General features: G+C 36.0%; 1 protein-coding gene and 1 long non-coding RNA gene across 6 annotated transcripts in view; one reads left to right on the top strand and one right to left on the bottom strand.

Moving 5' to 3' along the window:
* Positions 1–20883, bottom strand: LOC127505490 (solute carrier family 41 member 1). 3 transcript variants are annotated; one of them, XM_051881079.1, is made up of 11 exons: positions 20862–20883; positions 18074–18391; positions 10870–10977; positions 10617–10688; positions 10167–10311; positions 9042–9188; positions 7592–7736; positions 5052–5131; positions 3909–4043; positions 2500–2648; positions 1–848 (listed from the first exon to the last, which is right to left on the bottom strand). In XM_051881079.1, exons 2-11 carry the CDS (start codon positions 18365–18367, stop codon positions 675–677), a joined length of 1449 nt encoding a protein of 482 aa, XP_051737039.1. In that variant the 5' UTR covers positions 18368–18391; positions 20862–20883; the 3' UTR covers positions 1–674. The 3 variants fall into 3 exon arrangements, with proteins under 3 accessions (XP_051737039.1, XP_051737038.1, XP_051737040.1); XM_051881078.1 differs by lacking the exon at positions 20862–20883 and adding an exon at positions 19368–19531; XM_051881080.1 differs by lacking the exons at positions 18074–18391; positions 20862–20883 and adding an exon at positions 14156–16297.
* LOC127505495 (uncharacterized) overlaps positions 19596–21167 on the top strand; it is an 81079-nt gene continuing 79507 nt past the window's right edge. For all 3 annotated transcript variants that reach the window (XR_007927719.1, XR_007927718.1, XR_007927720.1), the window contains exons 1-2: positions 19596–19730; positions 20670–20802. This is a non-coding gene — a long non-coding RNA (uncharacterized LOC127505495). The remainder of the gene's footprint in view (positions 19731–20669; positions 20803–21167) is intronic.

The raw sequence follows: 21167 nt of genomic DNA on the forward strand, positions 1-21167 counted from the left end.
TTGTTGTCATTGTCATCAATTTATTCATGTGAACAACCAATTACATTTATTACTACGATAGTTATTTCACCTTTTTTCTAAAGTGTGGTATTTCAAGAAAAAATATTTTAGGTGCAAAAAAATTACAAACTGAGAGGTACATTGGGCCCTCTGTATATGAGATATTGTATCTAGTAAAAATATGTAGCAGCACTTATGATCTTGTATATAGTTACTAAAACAGCAAAGGAATGACCTTCAAAAGGTTTGATACTTTAAAATCAATCCTGAATCAGATATTCAAAAACAATATTCACCAGAGATGTACTAGAATCCTTCAGGGTTTTATATCTTGTAAACTTCAAATTTAATTTATACATGGCACATAAAAGTTTGTGACACTCGCACCTAAAGTTAGACCTTAATATACAGTAATCAGGTGACTAGTGTGTATGAGAGCAGCATCATTGAAGCAACAGGACAACACACCTAGAATATAATCATGTTACAGACCCGTCAGGTAGTAGTCCATACCTGCCAATTTCCAGTCAACCTATCCTGTAAGCACAGAAACAAAGTGGCTCATATTCTGTCTTTAGCGTCCCACAGAAAAGTATGAATCTCCAAAGCTACTGCAGCCAGCCTGGGCGGCAAAGGTCCCGTGAACAGAGAGCTGGAGGAGGAGGTCTAACATTTTATAAGCCGAGCCCCTCCACTAACATTACCAGATGGAAACACAGGGCGAGGAATCCCGTGCCCAACAGGTCTCCCAGTGCAGTCAGGTATGGGATGGAGAAATTATCAGGGTCCAGACCTTTCCTCCACATCAAACGCACAATCAAGTCCGCCGTATAAATGAGGATCCCGACCTGTGAGGAAAAACAAGATTATACGTTCAGTTATTTCACTTGCAATTCCTGTTAAATGCCCATATTGTGACAACTTATTACAGACTAATTTTTCTTTTTTACCAAGATTAATATTAATCTTTTATTAATAATTAATACTTTTAATACTTAATATTTTTGTTTAACAAGGAGGAATTCAATCAAAAGTAACTGTAAAGACAAACAAATGATTTCGTTTTCAAATAAATACTGTTCTTTTGAATTTTCTATTTATCAAAGAATCCTGAAATTATTTATGATGGTTTCCACCAAAATATTAAGCAGCACAACTGTTTTCTATGGAAAGCTTGTTTCTGCCATGGAATAAAATAAAAATAATAATAATAATTGCGAATTATAAACTGGCAATTGTAAGAAAAAAAAAGTCAGACTTGCAAGAAAAAAGTCAGAATTGAGAGATATAAACTGGCAATTGTAAGAAAAAAAAGTCAGAATTGCAAGAAAAAAAGTCAGAATTGAGAGATATAAACTGGCAATTGTGAGAAAAAAAGTCAGAATTGACATCTTTTCTAAGAATTGTGAGATTATAAACTCGTAATTGCAAGTTATAAAATCCAATTCTGAGGAAAAATACTTTTTTTTTCCCAGAATTGCGAGTTTTTATCTCACAATTCTGATTTTATTTCTCACAATTGCAGGTTAATATTCTGTAATTCTGACATCTTTTCTCAGAATTGTGAGATATTTCGTGAGATATTTAATTGTGAGAAGCTTGTTTCCGCCACGGAATAAAACATTTAAAAGATCATCTCGCAATTCAAGACTTTTTTTATCGACTATTTTTCTCAGAATTGAGAAATATAAACTCACAACTGCAAGAAATAAAGTCAGAATTGTGAGATGTAAACTGGTAACTGTGAGGGAAAAAAGTCAGAATTGAGAGATATAAACTGGCAATTGTGAGGAAAAAAGTCAGAATTGAGAGATATAAACTGGCAATTGTGAGGAAAAAAGTCAGAATTGAGAGATATAAACTGGCAATTGTGAAAAAAAAAAGTCAGAATTGCAAGAAAAAAAGTCAGAATTTAGAGATATAAACTGGCAATTGTGAGAAAAAAAAGTCAGAATTGTAAGATAAACTGGCAATTGTGAAGGATCATGTGACACTCAAGACTGGAATTATGAATCTGAAAATTCAGCTTTGACAACAGGAATAAATTACATGTTTAAATATGTTTGATAGCAAGCAGTTTATTTAAATTGAATAATAATTTACATTATTACAGTTTTACTGTATTTTTGATCAAATAAATGCAGCCGTGGGGTGTAAGACAATTCTTTCAAGAACATTATATATTATAGTAAAACTGACCAACATTTTTAATTCCTGTTGGGGTTAATTCCTGTTAGTAAAATACCTCCAAGAGATTTCCTATCTGTATGAGTCACTACATGAGAATGAATAATTTGAGACAAAATGGAAATTTTTTAAGACTTCAAGTAAAATCCAGAATCAGTCTGTTTGAAAACAGACCACCATTTGATAATGGAAATATAGATTGTATTTGTATCCACCTAATTCGAGTAGGAGGTTAGGAGGAGGATGAATACTGGCGACACAGAAAAGAAACACTTCAGCAAGGTTTCTAAAGCATGCAGCACAAAGGTTCACCTGAAGCAGCGCAGCACTTAGGTAGCAGCAGGTAAATGTTGGCGTGATGGCAGTGTGACCTCCTTGAAGCATATTAATGGCGAAAAGAAACAAGAGATGACCTGGAACCACCAGGAGGAACAGCACCCGCGCTGACTTTGAGTTCACGCCTGAGGAGAAATGGCATGAGCGATTTCACTCATTTCAAAATGGTTGACATCAATCAAAACTAGACATTACATTTTCCAGAGGTGATATGGGTGGATCTTTACTGGCCCAATTCAAAAGCCCATCTTCAAGTAATATTCTGGGGACGGATTTATGAAACATTCTTAAGAATAAAACTCTTTGTAACTGCTATTTTCATCTTTATTTTTAACTTAAAGGATTAGTTCGCTTTACAATGAAAATTACCCTAAGCTTTACTCAACCTCAAGCCATCCTAGGTGTATATGACTTTCTTCTTTCAGATGAACACAGTCGACCCTTCACCAGGAGTTTGATTGACAAGCGATCCAATCATAACGCCGAATCTGCCATTTTGTCCGACAAAGCAGTCAGGAGTTAGAAGATTAACCTCGGTGGACTTGAACTTGAAAAATGGTGTGTACTGACATCTTTCTGCGTTTGAAACAACATTCCTTCTCATGTTCATTCATGTTTATTTGATGCTATAAATTAATTAGTAGGAAGTGATGATCGGTTCACAAGCCACTTGAGCTGAGGCGCTACGGCAATCTGTTACGACACATTAAAGAGCCACAAAATGGTTTTTATTGTTCTAATTTCTTAAAAAATTACACAGTTTGAAAGCTGGGACTGCTCTGTCTTGTCTGTCAATGTGTTGTCAGTGTCCTCTTTGCTCCGCGATGGATTTTTCACTCTGTGTGGCGTGACAGCGCTATGGCTTGTCAGACAAAGCAACAGTAACTAAGGGGGGGCGGGTCTTTGCGAAGGGTCAATTTACCTTAAGAAATGTCTTAACTCTTTCTTAAGCTGGGTTCACACTATACAATTTTGGCCACTATTTGGCTCACTAGTTTGACGTTCGCCAACACCCGAATAACGACCATTGAGATCAAGCTTTTTGTAAATCCGGCCCCTGATCTCTAAATATGGCTTGGGCCTCTCCTTCAATGTAAGTCTTTAGGATTTTTGTTGTAAAACCACAGTGTAAGCACTTAAGACAAAGAATAGCACACTCCTCCTCAACAAACAGCATGGTTTGAGATATCATTCATAACTGTAGCACAAATAGTGCTAATGATTTGTGCGTTAAAGTGTAAATATCAGGGTTCAAGCTTTGTTCAAAACCCGAACCTTAAGTACAAAGTTTGACTTAGCAAACTCTACTAATTACCGACTTTATCTCAAAGATCTGAAGGAGTGAATTCATCTGAGGTGCGCAAATAGTTTCAAAGTGACTTCACCTGAGGAGAAGAATGTGACACAGGGGTTGGGCCAGTGCTGTCTCATCTTATAGGGCAGGACTCCAGGTACGCTCAAGAAATGAAGGTAGGTGGAGATCCGACTGGCCTGGATGGCCACCAGATTCCCCCCCACACCTGAAAAGTTCAAAAAGGAAAGAATGTGAGAGCTTTCCAATCATTACACCATTACAATTCTCATATTCCGCTCATTTCAGACGCAAATGGAGCGTATGTTAGAACGCAGCATGCTTCTAGGTAAGTATGTAAACTTATTTTTGTCAAATTATACATTTTCAGCATATTTCAGAGTATTATATGCACGATTTATAGCTTTTCCACATTTTAGCTCAAGCCTAAGAGGGCATTCTTTGACGTGAATATCAAACTAGTTAATGAGGTATCAAATTAGTCTTCCTGAATCACAGCCACCTTGTGTTCCTCATTAAAGGTAGTTTGTCTCAGGACTGAGCTGGAAAAATAGGGTGCAAGATCCAGATAAACAACTAGGGAAGACGTCAGAGAAGTTTTTCGGCTGAGGAATCACAGCTACTACTGGATTAGGTTGCCTTTACAACCCTAACATGCTCTATTCCCATTGGGATGTGTGCAGTTTCCGCCAACATAGTGTTGAGTCAAGATAGGACATTGGTAGAGCACATGTGCAGCTGAGTAGGAACAAAACCAGCTAGAGGAAATCTAAACCAGATTGCTGAAGTTGACAAATTACCACAAGTGATATTTTACGTAAAACCAAACAAACTCTGCCTCGGCTGGGGTTTTTAAGTCTATTAGTTACATTCCTGTCAAAATACTTGACTTCTTTCATGTACAATAAAACGTCGCAAGCGAAGAGCCAGTGCTCTGATAAATTGCGACGATTTGGAATGAGAAGGTTTTATTTTGGCAGCAGAGGCCGATCGCCTCCCTGAATCCACAAGTTGAGTTCCAAACACTGAGAGAGATGTGATCAATTTTACTGTAATGAGAAGTTGAAGAGGGAAAAGGGGCCTTAAATTAAGTTTCTAAACTTGTTTTTCAGGTTTACAGTTACTTTGTACTACTACATCTGTCCATTCAGCATGGTTCTGAGTATGTGAAAGGTGTCTTTGCTCAAAGTGTGGTTCGTGTTTGATATTCACTCACCGTTTATGACTGGTGTGAAGACCGCCATGCCCTCAAAGTTCGGATCACTCACAGTCTTATCAAGAATAAGGCCTCCGAAACTTAAGTTGGGAAGAGTTTCATGAATTTTAAATGATTAGTTGACCCACAAATAATAATTCTGTCCATCAGGAAAGAAAATTTGCTCACATAACTTCATGGAATTAAGTTATTTTTTAAGTGACCCAATTAAATATCATCAAAGCAGGGCTGCCAACGTTCTCATGTTACATGTCGTGAAACAAAGAGGACACGGACAATGCACTGACACACAAGACAAAGCAGTCTCAGCTTTCAAATTTTTAAGTTTTATTACGAATTTCACACAATAAATACCGTTTTGGCGCTCAATATGCCGTGACAGATTGATGTAACGCCTCAGTTCCAGTGAAGTGGGAGCGCAGGTGAAGATAAGGTGAACTTCCTCCACTTTACTACCGATCAGAGGGTATGTTGCAAGAACGTTTACAACTTACTGAAATGTATTATGTCTCATGTTTCAACCGTGGATGAAACAGCTTGTAAACAATATGTCACATAACGTTACATTTACCATAGAAAATACATTCCATAAACTATATTTAGCGAGAGCATTTTGCAAAAAAAGAGAAAAAAAGCACTATATTACATATTAATTATATTTTTACTCTAATACCATGATCAAGTCATTATAACATTTTATATTATTATTATTATTATAAAAACGGCCTTATATCCAATATTCTCACTCCAAGCTGAACTCAAAAGTTGGCAGCCCTGCTCAAAATGATTCTATTCATTTCAAATGTGTACAACTTAATATAATATTGCTGTCATATTACTGAATTATGTTGTACTAGCTAGCTACCCAGCTAACAATCTATTACAAAGACTACAGAATAACACAAGATGCGTCACTCGTATTGTTTTGAATGGGAGAAAGTGCAACGTGCAATATGGCGGAATAATGCTGCGTTTCAGACGAGGTTGGACGTGAGAATATCCCAAATTAAATGTCCCACTTCAGACCTCAGTGAGTTCCAGTCCCTCATACGTCATGTTCACATGTTGACCACATGATGTAGCCATGAAACAATGAGAGCATATTGTGTTTTTGTGTCAATTATTGCAAAATAGAATAAAAATAACATAAAATCACTTTTAAAAAAGCAAAAACGAAGGTAACATTACATTAACTTAATGTCTAATGTTAAAGTTTGTTTTAACGTTCATATTCATTAGAAGCAGGACGTGCCGAAATCTTGGAAGTGATGTCAAATGATGCGTCTTGCTGAGGTCGGTGTTTCAAAATTTATGAGACAGTTGTTGTCAGATTTCATCGGTGATTTCAAATATGAAATTTAATCAAAAGCTTGGCGAACAGCTTTGGAGAATTTGATGATTCCCCATTCAAACAGATAGGAGCTGCACTTGCATGCCTGAGAGGCATTTCAAAGAAGGTCGCCGAGTGAAATGACTTGTCTTAAAGGGACTTTGTCTATTAGCTAGAAATAGAACACATTAGCATGCTAATATGCTAGTTTCAGTAATGTCAACAGCAATAATTAATTGTGCTCATAATCAAGTGCTGTTGAACATATGTGATTAGTTCTATATAATGTACTCTAGTAGATTACACATTTTAGAGAATTACATTACTCAGTATTTTAGAAGAGAAACACAGTTTTGTTGTCAAATAAAATTGAGGGAATCAGACAAATCTGTGTTTTTCAGTGAATTCTAAGAATACAAAAACTTGTATGTCAAGATCTAATCAATAGGGCCCCCAAACCTTTTGGCCAACTTATTTTCATTAGTTTATCAGTCATTTATGATTGAGATTACACTATAAACAGCGATTTCTAACTAATAAAACATTCTAGAGCAGAGCATAACAAGAAGAAGGTACATTATTTGATTGATTTTTAAAAATTAATTTCCATTACTTTTCAGATCTGAAAATGCCAATTTTAAAATTCCCTGATATTTATAGGTTTCTCCATGACTGTGGGAACCATGCATCCTCTATTACAGGCACAATATATTTGCAACATTGAATACTTTAATAAATATATATGAATACATTTAATTTTGTTATCACTATAGAGCGGTGCAGGTATGACGTCAGAACCCGGAAGTCTAATTCGCCACTTGTTCCTCGAAGATTTTCCTATGAAGTTTTATAATGGGGTTTTTCAATTTAAGAGTAAAATAAAGCCTGTGGTAAACAGAACTTGACAATACTTTGACGTTTTGTTCTACACTGTACACTGCGCACACTCACACCCCAAACTGCCTTATCTAGTTACTTATTAAAAATGTACGTTTTCAAAAATGAACACACCCATAGCGAAACGTGAATTTTTAAGCAGTTGTGTGTAATTTACATTGTAGAACAAAACATCAAAGTACAAGTCAAGTTATGTTTACCACAGGCTTATTTTCCACATAAATAGAAAGACCTCATTATAAAACCCCATAGGAAAATCTCCTCTATTCTGACACATTAATAGAATAGTGTGTCTCTGCATGCACAGTTGTACCTGCTGATGGACATGGCCACTATAACAGGCTGCCAGCCGGACTTCAGAACCTCTTTAATCTGTGGACTCCTTCTAGCGATGAGCACCCAGATAGGAATGAGCAGCAGGAAGAAGACACACACCAACGGAGACAAATACCACACATCTGGACACATACAGTTTCAGATTACCCTGATGGCACATGCTACTCTTATAAATGCATATTTTCATATAATGTGCTATGTGATTTAAGTAAATGCAGATTTTAAAGGCTCTAGCGAATAAAACAACATCAGATACACATTGTGTAGATCTCTAATGTCTCAGAGAAATGATTTTCCCAAGTGGAGGAGATTTCCACTCTTAATCTTTAATCTTTGATCATGGGAACCAAATGCAAAACTTTTGCATTTCAAGTAATATTTTTTGTGCATTTCTACTGCCCTCTTCTGGTACACTTTAAACAGCTCATTTAGTATTGAGAGGTTCAAATATAAAATAAGTGATATATTTTTAATTAATTTAAACAATATATATTGATCAATTTGTGGATATTTTGAATTAATTTATTTTGAAATTTTTGTTTTAGTTAATTTAATAATAAAACCAAATGATTTATGTAATTTGTCCTAAATTAAATTCCTAAAAGCTCTTCACACTGCTATAATTATTTTGGTAATAATTAAAGGATTAGTTCACTTCAGAATTAAATTAAGGGTGTTATCTAGCGAAACGATCAGTCATTTACTAAAAAAAAAAAAATTATATACTTTTTAACCACAAAAGCTTGTCTTGCACTAGCTCTGCGATGCAACACACATTACGTAATAACGTTGGAAAGGTCACGTGTGACGTAGGCGGAAGTACCACGGTAGTACTTCTCATTTTCTCATCCAACTTCAAAATCGTCCAATGTCGTTGTTTTACCTTTTTTTGTAAAGGGCGTTTGACTTAGTCTTTGCATGTTCACTTTGTAAACACTTGCTCGGTACTTCCACCTATGTCATGCGTGACCTTTCCAACGTGATTACATAATGCGTGGCGCATCGCAGAGCAGTGCAAGACGAGCATTTGTGGTTAAAAAGAATAAAATTTTTTTTTTTTTTTTTTCAGAAAATGGCCGATCGTTTCGCTAGATAAGACCCTTATTCCTCGTCTGGGATCATGTAGAGCCCTTTGAAGCTGCACTGAAACTGACATTTGGACATTCAACCCGTTGTACCCCAGTGAAGTCCACTATAGATATACTGAAGAAAGAAAGACATAAATATCTTGGATGACATGGGGGTGAGTAAATTATTAGTACATTTTAATTCTGAAGTGAACTAATCCTTTAACAACAGCCTAACTAAATATTAGACAGTTTTGTAACAATATGTACTGTATATTAAATGTTGTGCATAAAATAAATATTCTAGGTTATTAGGTTACGTAACTGTAACGATAACTAAAATACTAGATGGCCCCACACCTCTGTACTGGAACAATGTGCTGCTGACTCCAGCCAATAGAGAAAGAGTGATGAGATCTCCTAGACTGGCTGCTATTGGAGTGGCCACATTATCAGGGTTGATGCCCACCTTCCTGGAGCCAATGATCACACCAATCATCACCAGACCTGGACATGGAAGAAAGCAGTAAAGTCAATTACTGTATTTCAGAGGTAATGTTCAATGAAAGATTCAAGTTAAATCATCCAGAAATGTGAAAACAACATGAAACGGTATTCTCAAGACATCGAAATTGTATCAAAATTATCCAACTATATACACACACACTGGGTTTCCATGTTTTATGGGGACTTTCCATAGACATAATGATTTGTATACTGTACAAACTGTATATTCTATCCCTTAACCCTACCCCTAAACCTACCCATCACAGAAAACTTTCTGCATTTTTACATTTTCAAAAAACATCATTTAGTATGATATATAAGCTTTTTTCCTCATAGGGACCAAAAAATGTCCCCACAATGACAAGGATTTCAGATATTGCCATCTTTTTGGGGACATCCCCAAACACACAATTTTTAACATCATTACTCCAGTCTTCAGTGTCACATGATCCTTCAGAAATCATTCTAATATGCTGATTTGCTGCTCGAGAAACATTTCATATTATTCTCAATGTTGAAAACATTTGTGCTGCTTCATATTTTTGTGGAAACAGTGATATGTTTATTTTATTTATTTTTTTCAGGATTCTTTAATGAATATCGATAATGATAGAAAGTTCAAAAGAACAGCATTTCTTTGAAATACAATTTTTCATAACAACATAAAAGTCTTTACTGTTCCTTTGATCAATTTAATGCATCATTGCACAAGAAAAATAATTTATTTTAAAAAATGTACTTTTTTAAACTGAAGTAATTTCATTTATTATATGTAATTTTTTCCTGCCTATGCAGTCTTGGTTACTTGTTTTTAAAATGGTCTGAGAGGCACAGAAATTTCTTTAAATTTTAATTTCTAGATTATGAAAATCATATTTTTTTTTTTCATAAAATGTAAATCATAAGCAATAAGACCAGAGATATTTCTAGAGAAAGTAAATTGATTTCATGTCATTGAAGTAATGAAGAGTGGTATACCTAAGGAAAGAGCGGCCACAAATGCAGTGGTAACACTGCTAGCACACAGGACAGCTGCCTGGTCCAGCTCTATACCCCCTCTGGACAGAGCGCCAAGCCCTACAGCCGCAAGAGCTGCCAGGATGCCCACCACAGTGGCCTGAGCCTGAGTAAGACATCCCGACAATCACACATCATATGCCTTTATTCATAATTAAACAGAGATTAAAAATTCATTTTCATAATGAGCACTCATTGATATTCAAGACTGAGGACTCCTGCAGAATGAAGTCTTTGAGTAATTGTTCATATTCTTTTATATTTAATGTTTAATCAATGTTTGTTCTGTTAATTCATGTTTGTAATGTCTAATTTATCTCTGACAGTTATTAAAGCCAGTTTCCAGTGTATTATATAAAATATCAACAATATAAATAATATAAAATATCTGTGTGTTTCTGATTCACTCACTTGAATAAGAGCAAGGTTACAGGTCACCATCAGCCACTGCTGTTTGGGGTCGTCCATCTGTCCAGTGTTAGCCTGAGGAAGACGGGAAACAAAACCACAGTGAAGAAGATAACTGCTTGAAGTGTTTTAATTTAATAATCAAGACACACTTAACACCCATTAAACACTGAGGCTACAGCATGAGATAGATTATAAGTAATATATACATAAAGTAATGCATATATTATCCAGCTGGATATGTATTTTTACATACAGCAGTAGAGAGACGAGATGCTAGAGTCATCTCCAGGTTTCCTTTGAGCCCGACCAGAGCAGGTACCAGGATAAACACCTCTGTGATCACCTTAAACACATCCCAATGCTGAAACACACACAGAGACCAGATTTACACAAACAGTCTGAAACAGAAAATATGCAGAAACAGAAAAATATGTTCTCCATGATATCGAGGTTGACCTGGGACCACTAAAACAGTATTTATGAAATGAAAATAGAGTAATTAGGCAATTTAAGACAACAAAAAGAGATTTTCCAGTTTTTTTAAAGCACAGTGTTTGTCACAAACACATTCAGGTTTTACAATCAATCAATCAATCAATCAATCGATCAACCAATCGATCAATCAATCATTCAATCAATCAATCAATCAATCAATCAATCAACCGATCGATTGATCGATCAATCAATCACTCAATCAATCAATCATAATAAAAACAACAAGTGTGAATCTCATTAAAACAGTCACGTAATATTTGGGTCATATCTAAAAAAAAGTCTCAAAATAATTCAGAATTTTAAAGTAATTTGTAAAAAGTATTTGTACAATATATTGTAAAATATAATATTTATAAAATATATCAATATAGTACATAATAAGAGTAATGTAGTTTATGCAGATTTAAAATACATTTAATACTAATAATAATTTATTAATAATTTACATAAAATATTTGCTGTTTCCAGACAGAAGTATTTTATTATTACAGCAACAAGAATTAGATTTTTTTTTTTTTTGTATTAGATTAATAAGAAACTTAGAAAAATAAGAAAAAAAGCAAACAAACAAAGTGTAAATCTCATTAAAATTGTCAAGTAATGTCTGAGTCATATATATATATATTAAAAAAATTAAAAATAATTTAGAATTTTAAAGTAATTCAAAAGAAGTATTTGTAAAATATATTGTAAAATATAATATTTATAAACTACATCAAGGTGGTATTTATTAAGATTAATGTAGTTTATGCAGATTTTAAAATGAATTGTAAAAAAATTAGGATTATTTTTATAACAGCATTACAGCAATGAGAATGAGATTTTATTCATTAGATTATTGAGAAACTAGGGGGAGAGAATGTGCTTAATTAAAAAAAATGTAAACTAAAATAATACCACAATGCAAAAATATGTTTCTTTATGCAAAAAAAAAAAGAGAGATTTGTTCACTGAAACAAATGTGACTACAATTAGCCACTGCTATTGTTTTTAGTTTCTGGTGTGTTGAAACACAGCACACAAACCACAATTAGGATGACATCAGAAAATTCACACAGCTGAAAAAGCACTCAACATTTATGCTACACAATTCAAAAGGACAACAAATACAACAACACTGATGCAAAAATAAAAAGGTACACAGTATAATTCTCATTATATATTTAAGCCACACTACATGCTGGGAAATGAAGTCCTGCCCCCGAGGTCCATAGATACATATTGAACTTTTGAAGAATTTGAGCTAAACAGATACTTTACACAGAATAGCGCATTGACTGTCCCATACGTCACTGCTAATGAGACCACAGTCAATATTTTTAAACTGAGTGACTGAATACTTTCAGATGAATCCAACTAGGTGTCAGTTTCAGCTCTTTATTCTGATACTAACAGTCAAAACACAAACTGGTCATCAGAAAATTCATAAATATCATCTTATAATAGGCAAGCTGACAAAAGAGTCACAGTGACTCACTGAACATGAATGGCTTCTTGTGCTGTGCGTTTATATTTAGTACGTGTCAGCATACGAGTTGAGCGCTCCTCTCTTCACAAACCCACTCATGCAGTTAAAAATAACCATAATGTTTAAATGAACAGATAAGAGACCGGTGCCAGCCAGCCAGCCAGGGGCCGATATTTTTACCACACGCACAGCACAGGCTGTTTCGAGGGGCTGGTGTCACGTCACAGGCCCGTCCTGGGAGCTAGCCCACTTCTCCTGCTCTCTCTCAGCACTCTACAAACAAGCTTTCATTCTCTCACTCTCTCACTGTCTCACCTGCCCCCACGAGAATTCAATTAATAGACACACAACACAGTCCATGCCAACTGCGTCTATCTAGAGGACAGGAACACGAGGAACATGTTACTGGAAGCCAGCATGTGATTGTGAAGTGTGCTGATATTCCATAAGACAACTACATACTACAAAAAATTTTTAGTACATTAACTAGAGGATATTTTGGGATGCAGTAGCTTTAGACCTACATACATTATTTATTTATATATATATATATATATATTTTTTTTTTATTTATATTATTAGCTTTTATTTTTAGATTTTACATTTTTTCATTTCAGATTTTTTGATTTCAGTTGTCATTTTAAATTTTAAATAAAGTTTTTGTAATTTTATGTGCATTTTTCTTTCATTTCTAATCAGCTTTTTTAGTTTTAGTTATAGTAATATTACTACTTAAACTTAACTTATTTTATTTTAGTTAGCTGCCGAGGCAAGTGTTTTGAAGTTTACATTTTTCATCTAATATTTATATTTTTATTTTATTTCAGCCTTATTTCAAATAACAAAAATGAGAAAAAAAAAAAAAAAAAAAAATAGATTTACTTTGGTTAACAATTATTGTAAAAAATTCACATTTGTTTTTGAAATGCTTTCAGAAAGAGAGGAAACTGTGTTTTAGGGATAAATTAATCAGAAAATTAGCAAAAAATTAAGTGAACCAGATTTTAAGTAAATTCATAAATTGATGAGTGAATTTGAGAAAAGTTATTAATAAATTATGATACAATATTTTTTATTTAGTGAACATCGATCTGTTTTATCATGCTGCTGCTGCTATGTTATTAAAGCATTAAAGCCATTCAAAGCCATCCATCACAGTGATTTTACCTCTTATTACTCTTAATATTTTTATTAACCTAGCTTATTTCTTTAATCGTCAATATCCATATGCTATTAACAAAGAAAACACCAAAAAAGTACAATAGTACTATGGTATTATCATGATTTTTGGGACATGCTACAATGGCAATATGTTCTTTAGACATGTATATCATGGTTTTATTTAAGTAACATGAAGATGGTATATGAATATGGTAGTATCATGACTTTATAAAACTACTCTAGGTATTTACATGGTACTCCAAGGCACTACCATGGTACATGTCCAAAAAAAGGGATACTTTTTTATAAGGGTGCGGTAAGTACAATGGTATTACCATCTGATGTTTGTAAATATGCAATTTCAATAACATATACAACCAAGAGATACACCAAATCTAGATTAAATTGCTCATACTTGGACAATGTCCATGACGATACCAGCTGCCACCATCCCCAGGCCGCCCAGCAGATACGGCAGCAAGACCTGCGCAGCGATGATGTACGAGCTCTCCGGCAGGAAGCCATGAGCCGAACGGGTGAGCTTGCAGGTGAAACCTCTGAGCTTCTTCCCCTGATAGCAGAGCTCCAGCTCTAACTGAGTGACCACCATCGCTGTTAACCCATTCCCCAACGTGACTGGAAGGTTCGACGAGGGTTCCTGGAAGCTTTTAACACCCTATTAGATAGCTGAATGTTCCTTTAATAAGCGTCTCAAAACAAAATATGAAGCTCAAGACAAATATGATCTAGGTTAGGAAGAAGAAAAATAATATGCTAACTCAGAAAGACAGGATGTTCTTAAGATTAAAAGATGCGGCAATTTAGTATCTTCAGATTGTCCCACGATAGCAAAGGCCCAAAAAGTTGGCTGATGCACACAGTATATTTCAGTTCTTCTTGAAGATGTCATTTGTTCATCTATCAATGCCACATGGGTTTCCAACAAAATCCAACAGGAACCTTCACATTCAAAAGTCTGAGCATATCTCCTTCTCCTGGTTCTCTGAGCATCAAAATCCACTTTTAAAAACTTCAGAACTCGTCATATGCCTGATGAGATGAAGCATCAAGTTGTCCTGAGGACCCTTAGAATAATTCCCAAGCTGCCGCTTTTTTCACTCGCAGGTCGCTGGAACGTCCATGTACACGAGCGCTACAATCTCCAAAGCGCATCTCGTCTCCGCCACAGGAGTCGTGACTCACAAGACAAACAGTCCTGCCTGGCTCGACGTCGATTTAAAAACCTCTCCGTCACCAGGCCTGGACTAACAGGTCCAGAACGTGACAGAAACACATGTTGAGGCTTTTTTCCACTCGTTCCTGTGGGCAGTCCTCTTCACCCCCTCCTCACCGCTGCATCAGGCCCTTTAACAGTCACTAGTCTGACCCTTATTACTTCCTATCAACCTTTTTCATCTGCTCAGAGTCATGCGTCTGTCCCCCTGTCCTGCTCTCTGCTAATGTCTCCTCTGACGTATATCTGAACCTGTCTTATCAGCTATGAAGGGGCTGAGTGCTTGGCAGAGGGACGAGAGGGGGGAAAGACGGAGGAGAGCAAGAGACAGATCGAGAAAGAACAAGTGTGTGTATGAGAGACAAAGAGACAGATTGAGAACCCATGGGGTTGTAAAAGCGGCGTTGTTCGATTACTCACCACTCTACCGCTTGCCAGTGCGTAGAGGACACGTTGGGAAGAGGGGCATGATTCAGCTAAAAACAACCCCAGCTCGGTCGTGAGCACGGCACAGTGACGCAGCAAATCCAGACCCACATCACCAACACACACCTCTGAACGCATTCATTAAACACCATCAAGACACAGCATCTCTTAAGACTATTAAACGACAACCGGTTCTATGACAAGGATTTTCAGGCAGGCGTTCTTTAAAATAATCGTTTTTGTCAATATTTACTCACTGTCACGTAGAAGCCTGTTTCTGCCACGGAATAAAAAAAAAATGAAAAAGGTAACTAGGACTTTTTAATCGAACAATTCTTGCAAATCTAAGTTTACATCTCTCAATTTTGAGTTAAAGGGATAGTTCGCCCTAAAATGAAAATTAAGTCATAAATTACTCACCCTGATGTTGTTCTAATGCTAAAGGAGAATTAAAAAAAAATGTCCTGCTCGCGCTTGTCCATATAATGGCAGAGCATAGCGACCAGCATCAAGCTTTTTAAAAAAGATGGAAAAGTATCATAGAATGGTCCCATGCAACGCGTGTCGTATATTTCATGTGTTCTGGGGGTATACAATATGAAATTTAATGTATTATTTAACGAAAATCCCTGAAAATCCCATGTTCGCTCGACATGCAAGAACCAATGAGGTTCATTCTTGTGTTACGCAGCATGCTTGAGCTTTCGCAAGAGGTTTGTTCTCACGTGTCAAGCAAGTACGGTTGAGCTTCTGTTCATCAATACGTTCATCATATAAAGCAATCGTGTCTCTTCAGAAAATTTGAACTAAACCGCTCAATTCAAATGGAAAAAAGTCCAAATTGCGAGATTTAAACTCAAAATTCCAAGACAAAAAGTCAATAATTGTGAGATGTAATTTAGAATTGAGAGAAAAAAGTCTGAGGCCCCTGTTTACACTAGTGCGTTTTCGTTTTAAAACTCTTAAGTTTTGCTACGGTTACGCCTGTCGTTTACACTACGCCGGCGTTTTCGAACCTCAAAACCTTCGAACCTCGAGACTTTCGAAAATGCTGCAGAACCTGTTTTAGTTTGAAAATGCCGGGGTTGCGTTTCAGGCCCCTGTTTACACTAGTGCGTTTTTGTTTTAAAACGGCTTTTTAAAATGAAAACGATCCTCGTCTACACTGGCGTTTCCACAGCGTTTCAGAAACGATCTCTATCTATACTACACGACCGAAAACGCATGTCACATGACCGTTCATGCACACTGGGCATGCGCGTACAAGTGTAAACAGTTGCCTCTTGTGCATGTAGGTAGCTTAAAAAATGCAGAGTTTCACTGCACAATGGCCGCTAAAAATGACAACAAAGCCAGCAAAGATTGCAGTTCAGTCTCCATGTTATTGTTTACACGGTCGTCAAGGATACGCAGAGCGAACGTGGGCAGCCACGCCATTGTTTTCAAAAGTCTTAGTTTTGGTCCGTTTATACTGAAATGCAACCCCGGCTTTTTCAAACTAAAACGGGGTATGCAGCTTTTCAAAAGTTTCAGTTTTCGAGGTTCCCGTAACCGTAACCATAGCAAAACGTATTGTTTTCATTTTAAAACGCACTAGTGTAAACAGGGCCTCAGTATAAACTGACCAAAACAGAGACTTTCGAAAACAATGGCCTGGCTGTCTACGTTCGCTCTGCGTATCCTTGACGACCATGTAAACAATAACATGGAGACTGAACTGCAATCTTTGCTGGCTTTGTTGTCATTTTTAGCAGCCATTGTGCAGTTAAACTCTGCATTTTTTAAGCTACCTACATGCGCAAGAGGCAACTGTTTACACTTGTACGCGTATGCCCAGTGTGCATGTGACATGCGTTTTCGGTCGTGTAGTATAGACGGAGATCGTTTCTGAAACGCTGCGGAAACGTCAATGTAGACGAGGATCATTTTAATTTTAAAACGCCATTCAAAACAAAAACGCACTAGTGTAAACGGGGCCTGATTTCTGTTCAATTCAGACTTTCTTTTTCAGAATTGCGAGTTTATAACACAATTTTGACTTTTTGTCTCAGAATTCTGAGATTAAATCTCGCAATTCTGACTTTTTTTCTTGGAATTTTGAGTTTAAATCTCGCAATTTGGACTTTTTTCCTCTGAGATATGAGTTTATATCTCTTTTGAGGGACACCTAATTTCATGGATGAAAGGATCTGTCTGTATCATGAAATGCATATTTCGTTCAAGAAATGTTTTGGTACATTCAATTTTTTAAGGACTGGAGATTTGCAGCTTAAAAAAGAGACAGAACACACAAGTTGCCAATTTTATGCTAATTGTATTACGTCTTTTTGTCCTTTTTGTCCATTTTGTTAAACATCAATTTGTGTTCCACAAAACGAACAGGTTTGTAATGACTTACAAATGACATCATTTTTGGGTGAACTATTGCTTTAACGCTTCATGATTGCAGTGTTTTTCCGGTCCCTCTCCTTCCGAATGAATTTTAATGATCACATTAATTTCCCTCACACTCTGCTTCCTGTAAGTGAGGACCATAAATCTCAGCACTTGACATGCTGGATAATTAAAGTGGGCACATTAGCTGCTACAGCATCAACCTCAAACTGTTGGAAAGTCATGTCAGGAGATAAAACGTTATGTAAAGTTGCAGAAAGTTCTTCAAAAGTCTCTTACCTGCACACTGTCCAGCACCATACCTGCCATCACCATCCCCATCCCAGCCAGCAGGTAGGGGAACAGCACCTGCAGGCAGATAGAAATTGCCGACTCCTCTTCTATCTTAGCCTGGGCCGTTTTGGTCCTCTCCTCCACAGGCTTTTTAGGTGGTATGGTGGGAGGCGGCAACAGCAGGTCATTTGGCCCATCTAGACTGCCAGCCCGATCCAAACCACCCTGCCCCTTCCCTTTCCCCTTTTTGGACTTCTTGCGTCCACCTCCTTTTCTCTGTCGAACTTCGTCCCCTGCCATGGTGGAATCTCCGGTCCGCTCCCTCTGAGAAACAGGAAGTCAATCACAGTCAAAGAGAGTTCTTCAAAACTGATTCAGGTACAATAAAAAAAATTAATAATTTAGTCCAAAACATACAGTTGGGATTCATGTCAAAGTGCTTTTTTTTTTTTTTTTTTTTGCATTTTTTTCTAATTTAACATGAACGTATTCATTACATGATAATGTTACAATATCAGCAAAATAGTTTTGCTGAACAAATTTAAAAATTTGGTGAGGTATTGAACATTTTTGTTGTTAATTCTGATTCTAGAATGTCATTCTAATAAATTATTTGTAGCATTATTTTTGTAAAGAAAAACATTCAATAAAATTTAAAGTGACATATAAAATGTGTTGCTAAAATATAAGTGTATATAATATATATGTAATAAATGTTTATATCTTAGTAAAAATCAGAACTTGCCCAACCAGTTTTGATTTGTTTTCATTTTATATAAATCCTAAAAAATTCTATTTAATTACATATTTAATTTACATTTCCAATCCCAGAATTTCAATGTGGCCTCATCATACTTTTGGATTCCACTGTACAATCTGATTAACGTGTATTTATGCTATTATGTTAATCAGTATTTTGGAAGTAATCTCTTTCAGGCTACTTTTAAACAGAACTTGTTACCACTAATAGTGATCTACAATGTATCTGAAAGCTTTGTATCACTTCCATCTTTAATCACACCGATGATGTTCATGTTTTGGTCCATAAGCACTGATGACACGTTGCCATAGCAATATCAAGTTGCACATTCCCACAGAAATATCAGTGGCATGTACCTCAAATCTCACAACAACCGTTCCTCTAACAAATAAACGTATCTCACACATATATGGATCGAAGCTAAATGTTATCGACTCATGATACTGACAATGACAGATGCGATAAACAATGATAGGTTACACACGGTTGATGGGTTGTGCTCCACATCAGCAATAGAAAGTCACAAAAAGAACAGCCTACCGTTTCAAATTAGCCCTTCTTTTGTGTTTGTGTTCATCACATTATATAAAGCTTCGCTAACGATAATGATAATAATCAATGTAAATGCTTAAACGCGTTGAATCACTACTCGAAATGTTTAACTTCCTCGATAGGAATCGAATTCACCAATAGTACTACGGAGAAAGCTTGACTCATGAATATGTATTAGTCACGTGATGTGACGCGCCTAACGTCTGCATGATGGAATTAATATTCATGAGTGGATTCGTTATTTTTTCACAGTACTTAGCGATTCGACAGAGGAAGAGCCAGGACGTATCCCATCCATGAATGTATACCAGAATGTATTATTTTTTTCAAAATAATAAACTAACATAGCAGGTATGGGCTTAAGGTTTTAATATGTTTAGAAATAATTAGAGTTGCTTTCTTTCAAGTCTATGAAACTTCGACTCTATTTTAAAGCGGTTTTAATCTACGCATGTGTGCTTCTGTAGTCAGTAGCTAGTGGTTGGGATTTTTTTTATTCAGTGACTCGAAACTTTTTCACTAAAAAGATGTATTTAGATGTATTCATCAGTTCATTCAGTGATGTTTTCTGTAATTACATAGTTAATTTACGCCAGTAGTTGCTGACAAGCGAGTCTTTTGTGTATAATGGGTGAGTGATTCGAATCATTCTTTTAACCGATTCTTTTAACACAGTGTCGTTCAAATCCATAACGACACGTGTTTAAGCCTCAAGCATTTCCCCACATTTTTAAAATATATTTATTAGTTTTAATGTTGTTTCAATATGTTCTAACTAAATTTTTATGTAGGCCTATAGCCATATTTACAAATTCATAATTCTTCCGCAATCTTATTCTCTCCTTGTTTTGAACGACGCTGACTCGCAGACTTGAACTGAATAAAATAACACATTAAAATATTAATTATAGGCATATACATATTATCACTGAACTATATTCCCAGTTATTCACGAACGAGCTTCGTTCTCATGGAGGAAATCGATCACTTGCTTCAATGAACAAAAAACATGAATGATTCGTTCGAACCAGAATGCTTTGTTCACTAATTAGATTCATTCAAAAACAACAAATCGAATTAAACTAGGCCTAACGTTAGGTGATGTTGTTAGTTATGAATTCCGTTTGTAACATTTGTATTCATACAATTGTTTTTATCGATAATTACTATATTTAATTTGTACTGCAACTTAATTTCAATGATGGGATGAGTGATTAAACATGCTGTCTACTTCTAGAACTGAGTATGTAATAATTTGACTTCTCTACCTTGTATTTGTCCACATTGCAGGTGTCCACACATGCATCTAACTTCAGAAGGTCATGAAAGCTGCACACCAGGCAGACAACTTATAATTGAATATATGAATGGTCCGTTATATGGGAAGCTGATAACACAAACCGATCCCAAATTCAGCTACAGTGTAAGTACAGCACCGATTTGTCCATGCAGATCTAACATATATATATATATACGTCTTACCTATCACAATGTCGCAAAGCGAAGGAAAGTCACAAGTGACTAGCATAAATCTTAAAGGGCACCGAGAATAACAACATGAAGTCGGATTGGAGGAGTCACAGATGGGGGGGCCTCGGAGAGAGTGTCTTAAATTTCATCCTGCTGGCAGTTTAGAACACCCCCTCCTGTCTGACCTCATCTGCCACTGAGAAGATGGTGTTGACAGGGAAACCCACTGCTCCTCTCCCTTCAAAGAACATCCAGTTAAACCGTTTCCATACACATATCACCGTCACTTCACTGCCACCAAATTTGAAATGACAGTGT

Source organism: Ctenopharyngodon idella, chromosome 22 (assembly GCF_019924925.1).
Source record: "Ctenopharyngodon idella isolate HZGC_01 chromosome 22, HZGC01, whole genome shotgun sequence".
NCBI classification, from domain to species: Eukaryota; Metazoa; Chordata; class Actinopteri; order Cypriniformes; family Xenocyprididae; genus Ctenopharyngodon; species Ctenopharyngodon idella.